General features: G+C 47.9%; 2 protein-coding genes across 2 annotated transcripts; both read right to left on the bottom strand.

Moving 5' to 3' along the window:
- Window positions 1-2,636: 2,636 nt before the first annotated feature.
- On the bottom strand, window positions 2,637-9,472 carry vcpip1 (valosin containing protein (p97)/p47 complex interacting protein 1). Its single transcript, XM_080011577.1, has 4 exons — window positions 6,810-9,472; window positions 6,091-6,177; window positions 5,031-5,341; window positions 2,637-4,470 (listed from the first exon to the last, which is right to left on the bottom strand). The coding sequence occupies exons 1-4, from the start codon at window positions 9,436-9,438 to the stop codon at window positions 4,003-4,005; spliced, it is 3,495 nt and encodes a 1,164-aa protein (XP_079867703.1). The 5' UTR covers window positions 9,439-9,472; the 3' UTR covers window positions 2,637-4,002.
- Window positions 9,473-11,618: 2,146 nt separating this feature from the next.
- Window positions 11,619-19,859, bottom strand: nol7 (nucleolar protein 7). The gene is made up of 8 exons (XM_080010576.1): window positions 19,613-19,859; window positions 19,163-19,223; window positions 15,799-15,854; window positions 15,692-15,717; window positions 14,743-14,857; window positions 14,036-14,157; window positions 13,039-13,116; window positions 11,619-12,232 (listed from the first exon to the last, which is right to left on the bottom strand). The coding sequence occupies exons 1-8, from the start codon at window positions 19,717-19,719 to the stop codon at window positions 12,159-12,161; spliced, it is 639 nt and encodes a 212-aa protein (XP_079866702.1). The 5' UTR covers window positions 19,720-19,859; the 3' UTR covers window positions 11,619-12,158.
- Window positions 19,860-20,127: the final 268 nt, after the last annotated feature.

The raw sequence follows: 20,127 nt of genomic DNA, 5'->3' as shown, positions 1-20,127 counted from the left end.
CAGGAGCGATCTGCAATCCGCTCCACAGCAGCAGGAAACGGAGTAAAGTAAATACATCTAGAGTTGGAGCGGCCAAACCGTGCATAAGCCCCCACCCCCCAACTAAATTTGAGCATTAGAATTTTGAATACATTTCAATATTAAAAATAAAAAGCATAAAAATTTGAATGGGATAATATAGGAATATCTGCTGCCCTGATACATTTATATATTATTTATATTTGTTTCGTTTACGTATTTATTTTATTTATTCAGTGTTTAAGGTTGAGTTGGGTTATTCTTAAAACTGTTAATTGAGCACTATTATTATTACTATTTGATATATATATATATATTATGATAATTATCGACATTGATCAATATAGAAAAACATATTGTGATAAAATTTTTGGCCATATCGTCCAGCCCTAATTACCATAAGCACCATACCATAGTATCATAGCACCATAATACCCAGCACCACAGTACCATAGTATCATAGGCCCATAATTCCCAGCACCAAAGAACCATAGCACCACAGTACCATAAACACTGATTTACCTTGAAATGTGCAGATATCACAGACCAGTCGTTTGAGCCGTGCTCCTCCACCAGCCTGTGCAGCGCCTCATCCTGATATTAAAAACCCACCATGAGGGTTTAGTAAAAACAGATCCACATAGTTAGTATTACTATTTACTACTATTACTAACACTATCTGCAGTCAACCATAAAGGGAAAGAAAATCGAAATCAGAGGTTTTATATTTGTTTGGTATATTTTGTTTATAGAGCAGCAATGGAAGCAAAGACCTGAATGGATATTGACACTGCTTTAGTTTCCCTGTGAGTACAGCCTGAAAGTGTATTTATTGTACTTGTTTTTCAAAAGACTGACTGACTCACTCACAATGTGTATATTATCTTCACTGTATGTATTATCTTCCCATTAGTACTCATGACGTGTGTATTATCTTCACAGTAGTACTCATGATGTGGCTATTATCTTCACAGTAGTACTCATCTCCTCCATGTATCTAGATTTCAGAACAAACAATACAGTGTGGACAACTGTCCGTCACCTCTTCTTGGGTCCATTTGGAAAAACACAAAATCCTGCCAGGAAAACCCCCTTCAACATGGTGGTCCTTTAAACTGAGAAGGAACAACAGATGTAGAACATACAGATGTAGAACACACAGATGTAGAACACACAGATGTAGAACATACAGATGTAGAACACACAGATGTAGAACACACAGATGTAGAACATACAGATGTAGAACACACAGATGTAGAACATACAGATGTAGAACATACAGATGTAGAACATACAGATGTAGAACACACAGATGTAGAACACACAGATGTAGAACACACAGATGTAGAACATACAGATGTAGAACATACAGATGTAGAACACACAGATGTAGAACATACAGATGTAGAACACACAGATGTAGAACACACAGATGTAGAACACACAGATATACTGCAAAACACACAGATGTAGAACACACAGATGTAGAACACACAGATATACTGCAAAACACACAGATGTAGAACACACAGATATACTGCAAAACACACAGATGTAGAACACACAGATGTAGAACACACAGATATACTGCAAAACACACAGATGTAGATCACACGGATGTGGACGCAGATATAGAATGACCATTTCAATAAAACCAACGGAAATGCTGAGCCGCAGCAGCTCAGCGTGGCCTGTCAGAGAAGGACTGACTCGCTCCTTTCATCTTGTCGATTTTTCTCCATTTTGTGTTGCTGGTCTATTCCGCCTCCTGTTGTTGTTGTTGTTGTTGTTGTAGCTTGAATGTTATTCTCCCTTGTAAGTCGCTTTGGATAAAAGCGTCTGATAAATGACTAAATGTAAATGTTGTTGTTGGTTATTGTTTATCGGTGTATTCCTGAGTTTGGTGACTGTCTTAATGCATCGTCACCTTCGGGGCTACCGTTTTGGCCGTTGAGCCGACGACGGCATCGTCCAGGGCCGCGCGGTATTTTCCTGCGTTGTGCGACGTCATCGTTTGAACTCTTACGTCGCGTCTTGGGCGACGTGGGAACGCGCGTCGTGCCGCGTGGAGCCGCCGTGTGCACTTACTCACATCCCCCGCAACTGCTCATCCTCTCCGCCGGGGGGCGCTGCCGCTCCCCCGAGGTTTTCTCCTGTCGGTAAACTTTTGGCGTTTTCAACCCTTTTCGGACCTTTTTTCGCGCGGAGGCCGAACCGCTCGGTCTCCGCGGCGCGTTGCGCACCAGCCGCCGCGGCCTCCAGCGCAACAGATGAATAAATGCGAAATGGACGAACGTCGCCTGGGTCGTCGCCGACGTTAACGGAAAACTGCGCAGACTGCTCTGCGCGCAGCCCCGCCTCTGATTGGCCAGGTGAGCGTGACGTCACAACCACTGTGGCTAAACACACCGAAAACTGGAAACTGTCATTTAACTATGCGACAGTGCTCACACTTGCAATAAAAAAAAAAAAAAAAAAATAATAATAATAATAAAAATAATAATAAATAATGTGGAATAGCTGATAGAGGTTTATTTTTATTTTTTTATTGTTATTTTTTAAGCCCTCTTGGAGGTGCAGACTGACACAGGGACCACAGCGCACAAAACAAGCAGGAAGGAAGTCTTTTTATTGTTGATTTAATAACCCATCACACATGCAAACAGCAATGTTGAAGCTGCGGAATCTTCAACATTTTATTAGCAAACGAGAGAAGAATTACCAAACCAAAACAGAGGAGCTGAACAAACAGTGTTTCTGTACAGATCAGAGTATACTACAATATGTACTAGTATCATACAACCAGATTATTACTATACACGTCAGAAAACGTCTGCCTGCCTGCCTCACTGCCCTTCTGGCCGTCTCCCTGTCCGTCTGTGTCTGTCGAGCAGACTCATAGTATCTGAACTGTAAATTACCCCTGTCTAGTTGGTGTGGGTGTGTGGCGCGAAGGTTCCCTTTTTTCTTTACAATTTGTTCGCTCAGAGTGAAAATCAAAATTGAAGCTTCGACTTCGGGCCCGTTGTACAATCATCAGAATGCAGAGCGGAGCTGCGACAACACAGTCCCTCGTGTGTTTTAAGGCCATGACAAGTCTGGTGGCGTCCTTTAAGAACCCCAGCCGTAGTGCTCTTACAGAGTGTTTTCAGAAAAACAGTCTGGTGGAGCTCCGCCTCCAAAAGTGAAGAGTCAGTCTCCTGCAGCGCCCGTCACAACGGAGCTGACAGGCTCGGCAGGTGGAGAACCCCGTCCGGATTTAGAGAAGCTCAAGAGTTCTGAAAGTGTTTTTCGTCTTTAGGATGAACTGAGGACGTACAGACATCGAGCAGTTTCCTTGTATTTTCGGTGGGACTAGGGAGGGGGCGGCGCCCACGGCGCTGTGGGTGACGCACGCTGTAGAGTGTGGAAGTTTAGCGGAAGGTTTGCATAGGAGGGAGCTGGACTGAAGAGAGACGAGAAGATGAACTGAGTTTCAAACTGGAACATCAACTTCTCTTCATCTTTGGCCGTCGCAGGTTAAATGGAGATTTGAAACAAAGCAAAAAGTGATCCGGTGCGCCTTCGCTGACATTTAATAACAATTAAACGTAAATCTTTTCTTCTTCGGCTCAAAATGCGCTCATTATTGATTGCATTTTCTTGCAGGAATTTATAAAAATTGCCAAACCCAATGAGTGCCAGGCAGAAGATGTAACGTGACCAGTGGACACAGTGCTGAAGGGACACTTCTCCATCTACAAGAAGACGTTTTCACCCTCCAGTCTGTTTCTGTACAGCCACCAGAGGAGAGCCAGACCCCCTGCTGGAGGTTTGGAGAACACAGGGTGGTGTTTGGGGGAAGTGCTGGGGAGGGTTCTGAAGCTGAAGAAAGGTTTTGGAAAGGTTTCAGAGATGTTTTGGTGGTGTTTGGGTAGGTTCTGAAGGGTTCCAGATGGGTTCGGGAGGTATTTGTGGGAGGAAAGTACCTCCATCCCTCCCTCTTCAGGAGTGATCCATGAGCTCCATGTTGCTCTGCTCCGCATCCTGACTCTCCATCTCTTCTGGTTCCTCTGACCTCCTCAGCTTCTGCTCTGGTTTGGCAGCCGCCGCCTCGCCGCCTCCTCCGTCCTCGGCCGCAGGCTCTGGGCGTCCGGCGTCCGACTGCTTCCCAGAGGCCGCCGCCGCCGCTGCCAGGCTTTGCTGCTCCTGCAGGTGGCGCTCCATGGATGCCTGGATGGACGAGACCATCTCCTGCAGCTTCTTCCTCTGCTGCTCCATCACGCCGGGCTCCAGGTGCCGGTTGTCCTTTGTGGTGAGGAAGCCTGGCGCCATGCGTACCAGCTGCCGGGCCTCCTGCGGGACGCTGGACAGGTCGGGGGGGTCGCGGGACACGCTGGAGCTCAGGTCCACGCCGCTGCTGTGCTGCCGCGTGATTGGCCGGTGCTGCGGCGTCGCGTCATCCGTGTGGGGCTGGAACACACGGAGAAATCAATCAACACTTTGATCAGAGTGAAGGCCATTTCACACAAAGTCACAATTTTTTATTTTGCACAAAAATAACGCACATCAGTCTCTTCAAATCAACACGAGTTAGCCGGGATTTCCGAGGCTGTCGGACTGCGACGCTGTGTTGTCGGGTCCATTCAAGGTTTGACCAGACATATGATAATAGTACAGTCGCTTTCACGTTACTTCTGTCTAATGTGAACAGATGTACATCCAAATTCTGCTTTTTAACGTGCGAGGAAACCAAATCCAGAAACTCCCCAACGCACTTTCCAAAACAGCTTTTGAACATTACATCTTCAGCTCTTCATAAACATGTGGAACTCTCCGCTCTCTTTTTTAAGGATAGGATTAAATCAGATTCAACAACTGCTTTGCTGCTGCTGCTGCTGCTGCTGCTGGTGGTCGACGCCATGTTTGTTTTACTCTTTCTTGCGTTCTCGTGGACGTTTAAATACTTTGTGTTGAGAGTCACTCCATGGTCGGTTTAACCAAACCTCTTATCCCCTCATGGTGATACCTACCTCCACGCTGCCCAGCGAGTGGCCCTTGCCCTGGAAGGCCGTGACGCTCTGGAGCTGCTCCTTCTTCCGCACCGCGCCCCCGCTGCCCAGGCGCAGCAGGCCGTGGGAGGGGCTCCCCTCGCGGCTCCCCCTGCCGACCGCCTCGCAGCGCAGCTGGACCAGAGCCTCCTTCACTAGCTCCTCCACGTCGGGACCCACCGGGAAGTGGCCGGCGGGGTCCACGCACAGCTCCAGCCGACTCTCCGTCGCGTTGTAGACAAACACCTTCCCTGTCAGGTGGGGCAGTGTGCAGTGCTTCCCGTCCATCAGCCCTGACGGACGACAGGAAGGACATCCCTTCACTTTAATTCCAAAACATTTACACGACACGGTCTCTCTGAATCAAAATCTCTGCTCTTTCAATGGACGTAATGAAATCACCTCAAAGGACATAACATGACACAGCGAGACTGTGAATTAACTGGTTCCAAGTGTCTGTGTACTGGGTAGTGTGTACTTGATAGTACCCTGGCAGAAAGTAATACTACCGCACAGGAAGTGATGCGGTTTATATCACAGATATCACAGTGTTACTACAGAAACCATGTAAAGCAAGTTTATTTCTATAGCACTAATATTGGTTAAGTCAGCACCCGGTCCTCCAGGTTGGGGGTTGGGCGTGGGGTTAATAACCTCACCCCGTAAAAAAAGCATGTTACGTAAATGACGAGAAGAAGCCATTCTGGTAAGGAGCAAATGGTGGGGACTCGTCGCCCAATGTTCCAGAAGGAGCGGGAGGAACTAACTAACTAACTAACTAACTAACTAACTAACTAACTAACTAATATTGGTCAAATCTCTCTAAACATTATTTGCTATAACGCAGCACTGTGAGACGTTCTGGAGGCTCCACGTAGTTTCATGCAGCTTAACAAGGTAAAAAAAAAACAAAAAACCTTCAACATTGCTCAAAGTCTTTGATATTTTACCGAGTTGTAGGGTAAAATTGGTGGGTTTCTCACCCAATTTCCACTTTAATAATCATAAAACATTGCTTTTAGTATAAATATAGAAGTTGTACCCATATCTTTCTTGACAATGTTGTAGAAGACGCCACCTTGCTGGAACAGATGGGGCAGTTTCTTCGCATAGGACCAAACGTCTTCACCTGCAAAGAAGTTAAACATATTTTACAGTGTACCAACATTTACACTAAAATGAATTAAATTATTATCATAATAAAATTAATCTTAATTCATCATCTTTCAGGGATATAGTGTCATGAAATTAAGACAATGCCAATTTTTCTGTCCGATTGAACGTGGTGACGACAGTAAAAAAAAAAAAATATATATATATATATATATATATAAAAACATAAATAAATTCCTTTATCCTCGGTAGGACGGAACGCTGCAACGTCTGTCAGGTGTCTCCAAACCAATGCTGCCGAGGAACGCTGACTTCTAACCAACACCAAGAAGCTCCTCGGCACTGCACCGGCGTCCAGTGTCTCACAATTGATTTTAAGATTCTGCAACTTGTTTACCCATCTCTCAACGCCTTTAGGGTCAAAACACATCTGTGATTCTCATCTCTTCTAATATGACCCAGACCTCTCGGGTCATCTGGTAAAGGTTTTTCGATCCAGGCTCATGGACCTGCTGTTGCACCAGACACTATCTCCACAGTAGGACTCATGAAGTATGCGTAATGTGATGGGTGAGGGTTAGGGTTGGTGTAAAAAAACCTGGTGTTGAAAAAATAATAAAACACATCATAGGTAGTGAAGTGACTCACCCATCAGCGTGGCCAGGAGGCAGAGAGAAGAGATCTCCAGGTCGATGCTCTCCTGGAGCTCCCTGCTGCCCGTCCTGCTGGAGCTCAGGCCCTCCCCACCCTTCACGGCATGGACGGGCGAGTGGGAGCCGGAGGCCCTCAGACCGGGCCCCGTCTTCTCCTCGGGGCCCTTAAGTATCTCCACGGTCACTCTGTCCCCATGCTGGAGGGCCACACCCTCGTTCTCCTCGCCCTCCTTCGGGGGAGGCAGCTCTTTGGGCGGGAAGCCGTAGCGGATGCACTGCTGGGACGGCGGCACGCTGAACTCCCTGGAGATGCTCCTCTGGAGCTCTGAGAAGGAGGTGCAGGCTTGCAGGGTGAGCATGGCCTGCCTGCCGTCACTGGTGGTCACGCGGATCTTCTTGTCCTTGTTGGACGAGGGAGAGGAAGCTGTTTTGATGGGCGTGGCCGGAGCAGAGGAGGAGGTTTCTGGAGTGGAAGGCCGAGCGAGGCCTTTCTGGTCCTGCTTGAGCTTGTCTGTCCTTCGCTTCTGCGAGGTGGCGGCCTTCTGGCCGATGCTCTGCTGGAGGCTCCGCTCTGCCTGGCTCATGGTCAGCTCCTCCTTGTGGATGGTCTTGGCTTTCTGGCCGGTCAGGATGATCTTGGTGGGAGGGTGGGTGTCCATGGCCTGGTGATCCTCTACGGTGTCGCTGAATCTGTGGGCGTGAGCCCCGTCAATGGACACGGGGTTGTACTCGTCTGGGTTTTTCTTGGCGGTGTGATGCAAGATGGTGTTGACCACCTTCTGCACCAGGATCTCGCTGCCAAACTCCCCTGGAAAGTGCTTGGTCACCAGCTTCATGGCCACATCATAAACGTTACTATTCAAGGCCACGTCTGTTTCGTACTGGAACCAGTAGACCGTCTCTCTCACCTGCCGCCCTCCCCACTCCAGGGTGATGGGGAAGGCCTCCGGCAGGTTGTCGTACTCTCGTCCCTCCCAGAAGTGCTTGAAGCCACAGCCACACTTCCCTCCCTGAGAGCGGCTGTTGGTTCTGTCTCCATCCAGGTAAACCACGGAGCCGTCGCCTTGGATGTGGCGCACCGAGGAGCCGTGGCACCAGGTGCAGGTGTTCAGGGAGCTCATCTTGTAGTCGGGTACGAGCAGGTCTCGTTGCGGGTCGTAGGAGCACACCACGTTGTTGAGCGGGAAGCTGTAATTCTTGTCGGGTCTGAGTTGTCCGTGTGTGGACTTGGCCAGGTTGTAGAGCTTCCCACCAGGGGCCAGCCATTCCACCGGCACGTGGAGCTCTGACAGAGCGCTACAGATCAGACAGCGATGCAGCCGGTTCTCCAGAACCAACCTCTTGGCCGCCTCAGTCACCTCCTCGGGCTGAACGCCGATCACCCCCGTCCGTCTGTAGATGTACTGGTGCACGTCCGCCACGAGGGAGGGGTGAATTCCGTGCTTCTCCATGAAGACTTCCTCCATGGCATTGACCAGCCTCATCAGGTATTTGTCCTGCAGGCTGCGGTCGCCTCCAACTACGCAGCTTCCGTCCGGCTCCAGCTTGATGTACTTCCTGATGAGCTCCTGAGGAACACCCCAGGCTTTGGGCAAGAGTCTGGCGGGCAGCTTGGGCAGCACGGTGTTCTTCACACCCACCAGGGGGATGTAGTGGTTCCGCCCCGAGCTGCTCCAGGCGATGCAGATGGGCTTGTTGGCTCTCCCGTCTTTGGCCTTGCACTGTTCCTCCGGCACCAGGCCCGGGAGGAAGGTCGCCGAGTAATCCCCCGAGCTCCTCATCCCGCTCAGAGAGTCCAGGAGGATGATGGGCCTGTGGAGCACGTTGGCCAGGCCGAAAATATGGATGTTCCGTAGTCCAAGGGGAACGCCCTCCGGTGGGATGAAGAGCGGGTCACATTCGTTGATAATGTCCTGCCATTCGGCGGCATCGATAAAGTCCTGGAAGAGGGCCTTGTAGCGGTCCAGGTTCTGTTTAAAGTTCTGTTTGAGGTTCTCCCTCAGGGCGTGCCAGAAGAGCTCCCTGCCCACCAGCGCCCTGGACACGGCGTGGACCAGGCAGTGGCCGTCTCCGTCCACATGCACCGGGATGAGGCACTCCCTGTTGCCGTTGGCCTTCTGGATCTCCTCCAAGGTGTCGTGGAGGTAGATCAGACTCCCCGACCGGTCCTTGCCATAGCCGACGGTGGACACGTGTTCCGGCTCGATGAGAAACACCCTGTCCCCCAGGAGGGAGCAGTCGAACATCTCGCCCTGGTTCATGTCCCTCAGCAGCTTGGCTCGGCCGGTCTGCCGGTCCATGCCGTAGCGGGTGAGCACCGGGGACAGCAGCTTGCAGTGGTAGTTGGACAGACCCATCACCTTCACCGCCTCGGAGCCCTTCTTCGGGGCGCCGGCCACCCCGAGCAGCGCGTTCCTCAGCAGGTTGTGGAGCACCACGTCGGGGTCGGTGACCTCCTCCACCCGCAGCAGGTCGCGCTGCTCGTGGCGCTGGCCGCACTCCGTGCACTCGATGCTGGCGGAGCCGACGGCGGGGAAGAAGAGCCGGGCCCGGCAGCCGGGCTCCGGACACGTACCGGAGAAGACGCGCCTGTCCTTCTTCTTGGAGCTCCGCAGCAGCGACATGGCGGCGGGTGGCGCTGCGCGGCGGGGGGTCAGACCATGGCTGTCAGTCGTGTGCGGGAATAACAGACACAACGCGGAAGCGGCTGTTTTTCTTTCCTCCCTCTGTGACCGTCCCTCGCATCACGTCATCGCACGTCATCGCGGCGGCTCCTGGGCCTTGTAGTTCGGCCTTTGTGATGTATTGGGTGAAACGCCGCCCCCGCCGTTCGATCCTCCTTGGGAATAATGGCCGGATATTCCGTGAGCGTTCGCCTCTGTTTGAGTCGGTTTAGTTCGTGTGAGCGACTTGTTTGCGTCCCTATTTGGAGCGTGTTAAAAATCCCTACTAGACTACATATCCCAGAGGGCACCGCGGCAGTGTTGTTGTTGTTTCAGGAAGTGGAGCAGGAGAGCGTCCCTGCCTGGTCTGAACGCTTACCTGGCCGCAGCGCCTTTTCAATGTGTCATCATTGACCATTATTGACCATAATCGATCATAATTGACCGTATGTTCCTCGTGGCTGATGACGGGACCACAGCTCGGCAGATGGAGCCCAAACAGTGACTTGTTGTGAATGTTTCAGCAGAAACACTGACATGAGATCAGATAGTCTGTTTATTACTAAGCTTATTATTATTATCCCATATATATATATATATGTATATGTGAAAAATATATAATGAAGAAAATCTCAATATATATATATATTTCTTTTTATTTTTTTTATTTTTTTTATTTCCAGAATTATATTTTACTATATTTTATATTTTACTTTTATTTTTTGACGTGCACTGTCTTGTCATTCTCCCTCTGGGATCAATACACAGTATATATTTCATTTATGTACATATATACTGTATATATAGTCCGAACCCTTTAGGAACACCTGTACACCTAATTCTTCATGCCATTATCTAATCAATGCATCACATCCGGGAGATGGGGGTCAGCAGCTTTGGTGAATGTTAAAATCAACCATCAGAACAGGAAAACAATGTGATGACTGTTGGTGCCAGACGGGCTGGTTTGATCGTTCTGTAACTGCTGATCTCCTGGGATGTTAACGCACAACAGCCTCTAGAGTTTACTCAGAATGGTGCAAGAAAACACCCGGCAAGCGGCAGGTCTGCGGACGGAAAAGCCTTGTTGATGAGAGGGGTCAACGTAGAATGCCCAGACTGGTTTGAGCTGAAAGGCAGAGACAGAAAGGCTCCGGTCACTCAGATGACCGCTCTGTACAATGTGGTGAGAAGAACATCCCACAATGCACAACGCGTGGAACCTTGAGGCGGATGGACCACGGCAGCAGAACCACGTCAGGTTCCGCTTCCGTCAGCTGAGAACAGAAAGCTGAGGCTGCAGCGGGCACAGGCTCACCAAGACGGACAAACGTAGCCTGGTCCGGTCCGTGTCCATTTCCGCTGAGGCACACAGGTGGTGGGGTCAGAATTTGGCGCCAACAGCATGAATCCACGGACCCGACCCGCCTCCTGTCGACAGTCCAGGCTGGTGGCGGTGGCGTGGGGAACTGTACCGTGGCACACCTTGGGCACGTTTCTACCAATCAATCGCGGCTTGAATGCCGCAGCCTATTTGAGTATTGTTGCGGACCATGTGCTTCCCCGGACAAAATGTATACATCTTCTAACAACTGCTTCCACCATGACGATGCACCGTGTCACAGAGTAAAAGTCGTCTCAAACTGGTTTCGTGAACATGGCAATGAGTTGAGTGTCGTTCACTTTCCTTCCCCGTCACCGGTTCCGAATCCAACAGGACGCCTTTGGGATGCACCAATGTGCCGCTGACAAATCTGCAGGAACTGAGTGACCACATCATGTCAACATGGAGCGGAATCTCAAAAGGAATGTTTTCAAACATCTTGTGCCAGGAAGAATCGAGGCCGTTTTGGGAGCAAAGCGAGGCCCCGCCCAGTACTAGCAGAGTGTTCCGAGTCAAGTGCTGTGAGTGTGGGAGCGAATATGGATCATATCTAAACACAGAGGCACGTCACGTTACAAAAAGCGTTTGCTGAAGAGACGTTATGTTACACGTCGAACACAAGGGGGCGCCACAGACCCTCTCCGGTTTGAGTCAAGGATTAACTCATTGGCAGCACACGGGTGTTGCATTTTGAATTTGACTTATTGTATTTTGGTTTTACAGTTTGAGTTCCGCAACACATGGAAAAACGACAACAGGGAATCACAATATTTTACTGTCGTTGATACAGCTCAAGTCTGTGCCAGTTCATTACTGTGAGAGAAAACACTGCATTTATGGTGTTACCACAGTATGAGATTATTTTAAGTATCTGATGTCTTTAAATAATCAAACTGCAACGTGAGACATTTCTAAAAGGTTGCCCAAACACGTTTTAAGTGAAAATATTTACAGCATTCCAAAAAAAAATTATAATTTCAGCTTCATTTAAAAAAGGTATTTTTAAACTCAAACTCAATAATTTGTATATTGTAAATAGTCCGATATGACGGAAGTTAATGTACTGAGATTAGAAATACAGGAATCCTAGATCTGCATAAAAAAACAATATGATGACGAATTAAACAGATATTTATTCTTGAACAGAGGTTTTGTGGGAGCCCCAGGAAGGGATTTTAGGCCCCATGAAAATAAATCACACTCGGCCCCACCACGTAATGTTGTAATAATTTCCTGGGGCCCCTGTCCGCTACAGGCCCTTAGAACACCTCCCCCATACGGCACCACTGGCCCCAGGTCAGCTGGAGGAAAGCTGCTGCTTGTGGAGCCATCGCCGCTTCAGCTTCTCTGCTTTGGCTTTCTGCTGCGGGGCTGAAGGGAGACACCGTACAGGGGAATCAAACACGTCGGGCATCAAACTAAACCTTTGTCGGAATAGTGGGTAAAACGAATGAAGATAGATCGATTGTTATGGGTGAATTATTGGATGGAAGTACTAGGAACACAAATCAGAGTGAAGTGGTAATATCTAATTTCCGTAATTCATTAATTCCCTAATTTATTTCCGAAGTAATTTCCCACTGGGATTATTAAAGTATTTCTGATTCTGATCTGTATCACAGGCTCTGTTTCTGGAATGCCTGTTATTTATATCACGTGACTTCATCATAATTTCCCAGATCGGTTTAGGATTTATTTTCTTCGACACACAATGTATGAAATGTTATGAAACTGGTATTTATATTATAAATACACACAAGCCAAATACTGGTATATTATAATATATAATTTATACCCAGGCTGGTCAATAATAACTTATCCTGTGCAGAGAATCACATTTATTTCTTATCATATTCGACTTTTTGTGTATATTGGACCATTTTCATTATAATTATATTTAACTATATTATTTTATTTATATTTTTAAGGCTGCAAGGCTTTTTTTTTTTTTTTTTTTTTTTTTTTTAATGGAAATTGTGTGTAGAGAAACGCACCAATCCAGGTACCTGAAAATGTACCTGGTGGAATAAACTTAATCTGGATTTGATTCAGATTTAGATGTTTTTAAATTACATTTGCCTGCAGATAAACTCTACATGTTTGGCTCTGGACAGTAAGCAGACGGTGGAGGGATGGAGAGAGAGAGAGAGCGACAGATGAGAAAGACATCGACTCACCCCAGCCCTTGTCGACAAACTGCACCGCAGCTCGTTTGTGAGGAGCCGTTTTATTCTGCAGCGACAGGAACTCGTTGTCTGCAAACAGGGAAAAGGTTCAGAGACCAGCGAGGCGGAGCAGCGAGGTGGAGCTCTTCTCCAACATCCGACGGTTGGACTCGCACAGACACCGAGTCAGATCCAGGTGGGGAAGACTCTCCAATGCGTGTGGCAGTGCTCTCAGAGCCGCGCCCACGTCAGAGCCGCTCAGAGAGACGCTGCACGTTGCTGTCGCAAAACTCAAATTGAGACAGATCATTGTCCGAGGACTTCTGCCACAGAGTGTAGTTTGCTGTAACTACCAACCAGCTCACTAAATTAACACTTGTTTTCATATACCGGGTGTCGGGAAAGATGAATACACTTGAAAACCTTTTAAAGACAAATGTAAGACAGGTATGTGGTGTGGGGATGGTGTGGTTTGAGCAGCCACACCTGTCCTGGGTCTAGGTGATCGGCCCCAGGATCAGTGTGGCTGCTCACCTGTTGCCAACCAACGAGCAACAGTTAAAACCCCCATCCCCCCACTCACTCAGGAGAGGAGCCTGTCACGACATGTCCCTCTGCGCCGGGCTTGTTCCATCTCACCCACTCTCTACAATAAACCGTGTCTGAAACCCCATCGTCTGTGGCTCTGTGCCCAAGGTCCCTGAACAGGGACTCTCCAGCAAGGGGACGGGACACATCAGCAACCCTCTCCGGACTGGCAGCAGCAGCACCCAGGGTGTCCGGCAGAGAACCGGGGGAGAAGTGGCCACAGCCATCCAGCAGCCACTCCTCCCCCCAGGGCCACGACAGACTGGCCCCTCCTCCCTTCCGGAGCGCGGGGCCTCGGGCTGCTGTGCTAGACCTCAACCGTGTACGTGGTTTGAGCGGTTGTCGTGTTCCAGACACTTTTGGCCTCGCGGGCTGAACCCCTTTATAATCAGATTCCAGAACAGCGGCGTGCGCCTCCTACTTGTGGTTCTGCAGCTCCCCGCGCCGTACAGTCGCTGCTGCAGGAAGTCTGCGGCAGCCTGCTGCTGCGCCGCCGCCAGTGAGCTCCTCGCCGCCATCATGACGGTGTAGCCGTCCCGCAGCCTGAGGAATAGGACGAGAGAGATGAACCACAAGCTGGGCTGCGCGTTATTTTGACATGGTTGACGACACAGACTTCTAGACCAGTTCTCTGTTGAGTATCAATGACACAATTTTCCTTTTTGAGAATGGAAATATGTCCAAGGTCAAACGCTGCATCAAAATGTAACTGTTTCTAGACAGATCTTTTTCAAACTTCATAAATACTAAATTACACAGACTACAAAAACCCTTCCTATAAAAACGATTTAAAAAGGAAGCTGACAATTTTTTTCAATGTCCTATTAATGTCATTGACACTGTTTGTACCCTATTATTATTATTATTATTATCATCACTACTACTACTACTATTTGTAATACATTTGACACTGACCCCAGAATCCAACGGAACACAATGAAATAAACTAAACAGTTTTTCCAAATAAAGTCTGCACAAATTTTAGAAGTTTAGGTCTCATGAATCACTGAACTGGGATGCGTCCCGAAAGGTGACTCAACCATCTAGAGCATGCCATCACTTCATTTACATCTTTCTAGAAATAATAATTATTTTAATTGTTAATAATATTTAAATACTTATATTTACTTCCGAATACCCCTCATCCGGCGGGGCTTCACCGCCTCTTCCTCCTCTGATCCGACTCCTTCATCCTCCTCCTTGCCATCTTCCTCTTCGCCCTGGTTGTCCTCCGTTGCTGCTGCTTGGTGGAGGAACATCAGGATTTTGTCGATAGAGGCTCACACAGCGAGTCAGCGTTGCCGTAGCAACACATTGTAAACAATCCCAGTGGCGTAGCACAGTGGGACAAGCTCTGACTGAGGTCGCGAGTTCAGACCTGCGCTGAGCTCCGTCACCGCCCTTGGTTTGGTTTGAGTCTTGTGATCACTTCCAGACACAACATCAGGCTGGTTTGATTTCAACCTGAGTCCAACGTCTCTGCTCCTACAGTGTGAGCTAGGATCCAAGATGGCCGCTGCCCTGTGCTCACCACCCTACAGTGTCACCACTGGGGCGTGAAACAAGTCTTTAAATGTGTGATGCTGTCTTTTGGCGGACGCCATCATAGCAGCTTATATTCTGCTGATTCAGAGTGTCTGCAGGCACCAGGAAGTTAAATCGAAGGCTTCAAAACATTAAAAAAAAAATTCCCACTTTGGTAAGACTCATCGTGTGGCAGTGCTCTCAGAGCCGCGCCCATGTCAAAGCCGCTCAGCGAGACGCTGCATGTTGCTGTCGCAAAACTCAAATTGAGACAGATCATCGTCCGAGGACTTCTGCCACAGAGTGTAGTTTGCTAGTTTGTTAACTACTAAGCAACTAACTAACCAACCAACTTACTATCAAATCAAATAACGAACCGCTGCTGCTTTTGTCTTCAGAAACGTGGTGTCTGCAGGTATCAGAGAGTTACATTTGAAACGTTAAGACCAATTTGACCTGCTATAACCTAGTTGTGAATAATAACAATCTGCATTGAGTCCAACCCGGGTCACTGTTGCACTGGACAATGACTCGGGATGTTAAAGTTTATTACCTTGATCTGCAGATGATTCCTTCTTCCTACAAAGAAAAGGAGAGTCACCATTGGGACACTAAAAGGATAACCACAGCGCAATGAGCTCATTAGCAAAGAACTCTTACTGTGAAGGTGCGGCGGCGATTTCCTCCAGGAATTCGGCAGGGAGAAGCCTCCGTTTCTACAGAGGAAAGGAGGTGGGAGGTTAGGTTGCCTAGTATACACTTAAGTGCCAGATGAATGTTCAAGATCATAAGGAAATCTCTTGTGTTATGGGCAGGGGTGTCACGATTCAGATTCAAAATCGATCAAAATGAGCGTTCAGGGGGTTGGGGGTCACACATCAAAGATCTTCTCCAGGAGGAATCTCCAAAGAGTCTGTCTGGTCTCCAGTCTATGTTTTGTCATGAAAACACACACACGAGAATCGACACAGTAAATGATGCAATACCATGCGCAGGACAGGATTTTTTCCCTTCCAAAACGGATATGGGCAAGAAACGAGCACTCCAGGTTGTTTGTGCGCTGATTGGCAATGAAAAACCAAGGAAGAAAAATGAATAAAAGAATATGATATAAAAGAATATGGGCGAGAGAGTAGACTGGAATACACGGGCAGCAAGGATTGTCTGTTCTGCAGGACAGTTGGAGGCGCGCACACGCACACGCACACACACACACACAGTGGGGCAAAAAAGTATTTAGTCAGCCACCAATTGTGCCAGTTCTCCCACTTAAAAAGATGAGGGAGGCCTGTTATTTTCATCATAGGTAAACCTCAACTATGAGAGACAGAATGAGAAAAAAAATTCCAGAAAATCACATTGTCTGATGTTTAAAGATTTATTTGCAAATTATGGTGGAAAATAAGTATTTGGTCAATAGCAAAAGTTCATCTCAATACCTTGTTATATTCCCTTTGTTTGCAATGACAGAGGTCAAACGTTTTCTGTAAGTCTTCACAGGGTTTTCACACACTGTTGCTGGTATTTTGGCCCATTCCTCCATGCAGATCTCCTCTAGAGCAGTGATGTTTTGGGGCTGTCGCTGGGCAACACGGACTTTCAACTCCCTCCAAAGATTTTCTATGGGGTTGAGATCTGGAGACTGGCTAGGCCACTCCAGGACCTTGAAATGCTTCTTACGAGGCCACTCCTTCGTTGCCCAGGCGGTGTGTTTGGGATCATTGTCATGCTGAAAGACGCAGCCACGTTTCAGCTTCAATGCCCTCGCTGATGGAAGGAGGTTTTCACTCAAAATCTCACGATACATGGCCCCATTCATTCTTTCCTTTACACGGATCAGTCGTCCTGGTCCCTTTGCAGAAAAACAGCCCCAAAGCATGATGTTTCCACCCCCATGCTTCACAGTAGGTATGGTGTTCTTTGGATGCAACTCAGCTTTCTTTCTCCTCCAAACACGACAAGTTGAGTTTTTACCAAAAAGTTATATTTTGGTTTCATCTGACCATATGACATTCTCCCAATCCTCTTCTGGATCATCCAAATGCTCTCTAGCAAACTTCAGACGGGCCTGGACATGTACTGGCTTAAGCAGGGGGACACATCTGCCACTGCAGGATTTGAGTCCCTGGCGGCGTAGTGTGTTACTGATGGTAGCCTTTGTTACTTTGGTCCCAGCTCTCTGCAGGTCATTCACTAGGTCCCCCCGTGTGGTTCTGGGATGTTTGCTCACCGCTCTTATGATCATTTTGACCCCACGGGTGAGATCTTGCGTGGAGCCCCAGATCGAGGGAGATTATCAGTGGTCTTGTATGTCTTCCATTTTCTAATAATTTCTCCCACAGTTGATTTCTTCACAAGCTGCTTACCTATTGCAGATTCAGTCTTCCCAGCCTGGTGCAGGTCTACAATTTTGTTTCTGGTGTCCTTTGACAGCTCTTTGGTCTTGGCCATAGTGGAGTTTGGAGTGTGACTGTTTGAGGTTGTGGACAGGTGTCTTTTATACTGATAACGAGTTCAAACAGGTGCCATTAATACAGGTAACGAGTGGAGGACAGAGGAGCTTCTTAAAGAAAAAGTTACAGGTCTGTGAAAGCCAGAAATCTTGTTTGTTTGTAGGTGACAAATACTTATTTTACCGAGGAATTTACCAATTAATTAATTAAAAATCCTACAATGTGATTTCCTGGATTCCCCCCCCCCCATTCCGTCTCTAATAGTCAAAGTGTACCTATGATAAAAATAACAGGCCTCTCTCATCTTTTTAAGTGGGAGAACTTGCACAATTGGTGGCTGACTAAATACTTTTTTGCCCCACTGTGTGTGTGTGTGTGTACACACACACACACACACACACACACACACACACACACACACACACACACACACACACACACACACACACACACACACACACACACACACACACACACACACACAGTATATGGCTCTGTTGCACTTCCATCTCTCCTTCTCAACTCCTCCCCTCCCCCCCACTCTGCTGTCATTGGCTGTAGCTTGTTGCATGGTTCCCCGACAGGACCAGATATTGAGCCGGCTGGATATCTTTCGGACGTCTGTGAGGCATCGGCGAGCTCTCGAGTCGCGTCTTGAATGGTTCAAACATAACGATCATGGGCGATTTGTGAGCGCCGAGCAAATTTCTAATTGCCTCCGATCTGAGGGCTTTTGTCGGCGATCTCCGAAAACTGGCGCAGAGGGTTTAATTTGTATAGTGTGAACGCATCTTAAATGCGGGTTCTGGTCACTAGTTTCAGACGCCAAGAAACTCTTGTGATCACTTCCAGACAGAACATCAGGCTGGTTTGGAGTTTAAATTCTCGGCTCCTACAGTGTGAGCTATAACCCAAGATGGCCACTCCCCTGTGATCACCATCCTACAGTGTTAGTACTGGGATGCAAAACAAGTCTTTAAATGAGTGATGCTGTCTCTAAGTGTATCCCTTCCATTATTAGCAGTTTATATCCCACTGAGTCAGGGTGTCTGCTGGTATCAGCGAGTTAAATGCAAGGATATTTGACAATTTTAGATATTTACCACTTTGGGAAGACTCTCCAAAGCGTGTGGCAGCACTCTCAGAGCTGGGCCCACATCAGAGCTGCTCAGCGAGGTGCTGCACGTTGCTGTCGCAAAACTCAAATTGAGACAGATCATTGTCTGGAGACTTCTGCCACAGAGTGTAGTTTGCTGTAACTACTAACCAACTAATTAACTACTGTTCTTGGCATTATATACAGGGTGGCTGCAGGTATCAGGGAGTTAATTGTTATACATTACATTTTGGCAAAAATATATATAGACAAATAAAACAGACATATTGTTCATGTTGAAATGAAGACCTGAAATTAGACATTTTAAGGCCTAATATTTATAAAACTTGATTTAAGACTTAAAAAAATGACCTGTGTAGACAGCCCAACTCCCTGTGAATTCAATGTACGTTGTGAGCCAGGCGGTGGAAATATTGAATACTTTTTACACACATACATTTATCCACAGTTATACCTTCTGTTCCTGGAACAGCTCGTGTCTTCTGCGCCTCTTTTCTTTCAGCTGTTCTTTTTCCCTGGGGAGGGATGAATGACAATGTAATGAATCGCAATAGCGTCGTGAATTCGTGATCGATTAGACATGCTCCCCCATTGTTAACCATGCCCACGCTGCTGTTGACAGATTCATTCATTGTGTACAGAAATATGCCAACTATATTTACAGTCAGTACTAGCAGCCATACAGCCGCTTAGCCTCCGCAACAGCCTTATAATGTGCGCTTCGACTGCGGTGACCTTTACATGTGTGAACTAACGTGCTGCTGCTCTGTCTGTACAACAATGCACCAACCTTTACCAAAACAAAACCCCTTTAGATGAAAACGCATTTTTCCAATAGACACATTGCGAAGCAGGTTAGCTCGGCTGGCATGCTAAGCTAACACAGTTTGCGTGCTCAACGTACCGTTTGCTTGTCTCCAGCGCCGCCTTCATGCTCCGCAGGGCGGACAGCCTGGAGTCGTCGAAGGTCACCTCCTCCGGGGCCTCGTCGTCGCTGGACTCCGGCGCCATGTTGCGGTCTCTCGTCCTTTCTCCTCCGGACGTCGCCGTCCACACGCGCTGCCGCTTCGTCGTGTCGGGCGGTGTGACGTCATCGTCCGGCGACGACGTTTTCCTCGTCTCGTTCTCGCGATGGTTCAGGTGAAAAAACGCTAGCCCTGAATCACAAATGTAACTTTTGGTTAGAGGTGGTGACGTTTCGGAGGGATGTTGGTAGTGGTATAGTAGTGGTATAGTAGTGGTATAGTAGTGGTATCATGTGTATAGATGAAAGTTAACTTAATGACAATACAAATAACGTGGTGGTCAAATCTCGCGAGCGTCTCGACAAAAACAGGTTTCGGTGTCGCCATGACCCCTGGTGGTGGATGTGTGAATGACAGCCGCACACACTGAGTTAGCGGTTCCCTGGAAATAAAC

This window comes from Zeus faber (genome assembly GCF_960531495.2).
Source record: "Zeus faber genome assembly, chromosome: 12".
Lineage (NCBI taxonomy): Eukaryota > Metazoa > Chordata > Actinopteri > Zeiformes > Zeidae > Zeus > Zeus faber.
Note: the sequence above shows the minus strand (reverse complement) of the source record. Positions and strands in the feature narration are given on the sequence as shown.